Consider the following 3,918-nt stretch of genomic DNA (forward strand, 5'->3'; position numbering starts at 1 on the left):
ATCCTTTCTCATTTACGTAATCACTCATTGGACGATTTTCTTCCTTAAGAGTCGGGATTGGAGATACTAAATTAGCTAATAAGTTCTTCGGTTTCAGCCAAGCGTCTCTACAAAACTTTGTTGCCTCACCATTTCCCAACAGATAACCTATGTTGTCCTTGATCATGTGCCATTTGGCTACAATATTCTTCCACAATATAGAGTCACCACTGCGAGCCACTTCACTTTGAATAGGATTGTGCCCTCTCCCATATTTTTCAATCTTAATTTGAACCCAAAGAGAATCGGGTTTGGTAACTGATATGACCGTTATATGTCATTTATGAGTTATAGCTCGGCAAATCTTATTGTAAATGACGCCGATTTATGATTATAAATGGCCTTTATTCGATAACGTCAGGAAGGAGATAAATTTCTCATGGACGACCATTACTCAGGAGAAAACAGTCATCCTCGTCTCCTGGTTATAAAAGGAAACGATCAGGGTTGCAAAAGTATGCCATCTTTCCAAAGTAATAACTCTTATTAGAATTACCATTTGCTGACTTGAGCATTGGAGTACTCTTTGCAGATACTCACTCCCTCGATTCGTCTGCGGCCGACGTATACGGTGACCCTCCCAGGAAATTGGTTGACTCCCGCTGGAAGATGATCCACACCTCGGCCAAACCAGGCAAGAACATTTGGCGCCTACCGTGGGGCCCAAAAATTTAGGATAGCTCTCTTTATAGGCCCCAAATACCTTGCATTCGCTCATGGCTGATGTACCTCCTCCCACTCCGTCCAAACTTCTTCGGATGGTAACCGAGTTTCAACAGGCAAACCAATGCATGGCTAAGGCAAATTAGCGCATTGCGGAGGAGAATCAAAGGAGGCAGCAACAAATTGCGCAATTAGCTAATGCTTGCCTTGAACATAACAACGACCATCATAAGCGACCGGCGAATGATGAGCACCAATTGCAGCCAACCCATGTCTCCGAGATGCCTCAGAATGATGATGACAAAAGTCCTCAGAATGAAGGAGCCCGACCTGAAGCCGAGGAAGACAAGCCTGATAACTCTGCGGGGCCATTCACGGTTGACATTATGAATTTTCAACTCCCCAAACAATTCACTCTTCCGACGACCCTAACACCATATGATGGGTTAGTGGATCCGAAGAAACACATCAGAAAATTCCGATCTATCATGATCATTAACGGCGCACCCGACCCTATTTTATGTCATTGTTTTACGTCTTTTTTAGATGGTCCTGCACTTGACTGGTTTTACTATTTGCCTGCATATTCTATTTCACGCTTCCAGGAGTTGGCGAAGCAATTCGAGGACCACTTCGCAGCATCGGAAATTTACTTGCATGATTCCGACTATTTGACTACCATCAAGCAAGGTCCGCAGGAGAGCCTGAAGGATTACATTACCCGCTTTACAAAAGTGGCTATGAGAATTCCTGATCTTCACCCTGAAGTCCACTTGCATGCTATCAAAAGTGGCCTTCGCCTAGGAAAATTCCAGGAAGCCATAGCTGTAGCCAAACCTAAAACTTTGGCCGAGTTTCGTGAGAAGGCCAAGGGACAGATAGATATCGAAGAGCTTCGCCAGACATGAAAAGCAGAGAAGTCGGCAACAAACAAGGATGATGATGAACCTCGGGATAACAAGAAGACCTTTAAACCAGTTCCTCGTTATGAATCATACACCTAATTCAACACAAAGAGGGACGACATCATCTAGAAAATACTGAATTCTAAGTTTATTAAACCCCCTCATAAGGCCGGCAATTACCCTGAACCAAAAAACGCTGACAAATCTAAGTATTGCACTTTCATCATAAGTATGGCCACCCAACCGATGAATGTGTGATTGCTAAAGATCTCTTGGAATGCTTGGCGAGACAAGGGCATCTCGACAAATTTATTGCAGGACACATCCAGAAGAGAACAATGCCTAACTTTGACCAATCTACAGCAAGTCCGTAATCAAGAGAGAAAGACAAAGCTCCCGCTCAACCCAGAGGCGTGATCAATTGTATCTCAAGAGGTTACGCTGGGGGCGGATACACAAGCTCGGCCAGGAAGCGTACCTATAGGGCCATGCTAGTGGTTGGGGATACTACTAACAATCCTCAGCCAGTTCAGGATATTCCAGATATGACTTTCCATCCGACTTACTTTAATTGCAGTGACACCAACTTGGATGATCCTGTGGTCATCTCCATCCAGTTAGGGGACCTAATAGTTCGGAAGGTTCTACTCGATCTGGGAAGCAGTGCCGGCGTGTTATTTTTCGCCACATTCAAAAAAATGAAATTAAGCACTAACATCTTGCAACCGTCTGTCGGAGACTTGGTCAAATTTTTAGGAGAACGGGTTCTCGTTTTGGGTTCTGTGTGGTTACAAACCACACTCGGTGAGCAACCATTATCTAAGACACAAGATATTCAGTATCTTGTAGTCGACTATTTTAGTCCTTATAATCTTATATTAGGTAGACCTTTTTTAAATAGATTTGCTGCAATTGTCTCCACAATTCATCTTTGTGTCAAGTTTCCTGTGCAGGACAATGTAGTAGCCACAATTGATAGTGATCTTCAAGAAGCTCGGCAATGCTATAACACAAGTTTAAAGCCTATCAAAAGAAACAGCGAAGTGCGAGTCAATTCCATACATGCCGAACAGCCAATATTAGCAGAGCTAGATCCAAGGGCCGACTTTCAAGAACGCCCCATGCCAAATGAAGAGCTGACAAAAGTCATCTTGACTGACGATCCGACGAAATTTACTTTTGTAGGAAAATCCATTAAATTTGAAGATAAGGAACAACTCATCAGTTTTTTACGTCAGAATGCCGACCTATTTGCCTAGACTTCGGGTGATATGCAGGGGATAGACCCATCTGTGATTACACATAAACTGGCGATTAGTCCGGCAGCACGACCAGTGTCCCAGAAGAAGCGAAATCTCATAACCGAGAAACGACTCGCATCCATGGCGGAGGCTAAAAAGTTGATTGATGAAAATTTCATCCGAGAAACCAGGTTCACAACATGGTTAGCTGATGTTGTTAGACCTAAACAAGGCCTGTCCTAAAGATGCTTACCCCTTACCTTGCATTGACACTTTAGTTGATAACTCTTGCGATTATGGCACTTTGAGTTTCATGGATGCATACTCCGGTTATAACCAGATTCTTATGTACCCATCAGACCAAGAAAAACTAGCCTTTATAACCGAATATGGTAATTATTGTTATAATGTAATGCCTTTTGGCTTAAAGAATAGAGGAGCAACGTACCAAAAACTGATGAACAAGATCTTCGAACGCCAAATAGGTCGGAATATTGAGGTGTACGTTGACGACATAGTCGCCAAGACAAAAGTCAGCCATTTCCACATTGACGATCTTGCTAAAATTTTTGACTAGATCCGAGCATATAACATGAGACTGAATCCTGAAAAGTGCGCCTTTGGCGTGCGTAGAGGAAAATTCCTCGGGTTCATCCTAACCAGCCGAGGAATTAAGGCAAACCCCAAAAAATGTCAAGCAATCCTCGACATGCATAGTCCCACAATGATCAAGGAAGTTCAGCGATTAACAGGGAGATTAGCGGCATTGTCCAGATTTCTGCCATGTTTAGCATCTAAGTCCTTTAAATTTTTTCAGTGTTTGCGAAAAAAATACAACTTTTCAATGGGATGAAAACTGTGAAGCTGCATTCACAAGTTTAAAACAATTTCTTTCTAAGCCACCTAAGGTCAGCGAGCCATTATATTTATATTTATCTATTACTGATATGGCAATCAGCTCTGTTCTTGTTGCAGAAAACGACGAAATTCAACAACCAGTTTATTTTGTAAGCAAGTCACTGCAAAACGCCGAGCTTTGCTACCCGAGGTTAGAAAAACTCGCCTTTGCG

The 3,918-nt window shown here is 42.8% G+C and overlaps 1 protein-coding gene across 1 annotated transcript; it reads left to right on the forward strand.

The window, feature by feature from the left end:
* The first annotated feature begins 2,095 nt into the window (after nt 1–2,095).
* Nucleotides 2,096–3,091, forward strand: LOC114927740 (uncharacterized). Its single transcript, XM_029298668.1, has 2 exons — nt 2,096–2,788; nt 2,885–3,091. The coding sequence occupies exons 1-2, from the start codon at nt 2,096–2,098 to the stop codon at nt 3,089–3,091; spliced, it is 900 nt and encodes a 299-aa protein (XP_029154501.1).
* Nucleotides 3,092–3,918: the final 827 nt, after the last annotated feature.

The sequence above is a fragment of the Arachis hypogaea genome, chromosome 5, assembly GCF_003086295.3.
Source record: "Arachis hypogaea cultivar Tifrunner chromosome 5, arahy.Tifrunner.gnm2.J5K5, whole genome shotgun sequence".
Taxonomy (NCBI): domain Eukaryota; kingdom Viridiplantae; phylum Streptophyta; class Magnoliopsida; order Fabales; family Fabaceae; genus Arachis; species Arachis hypogaea.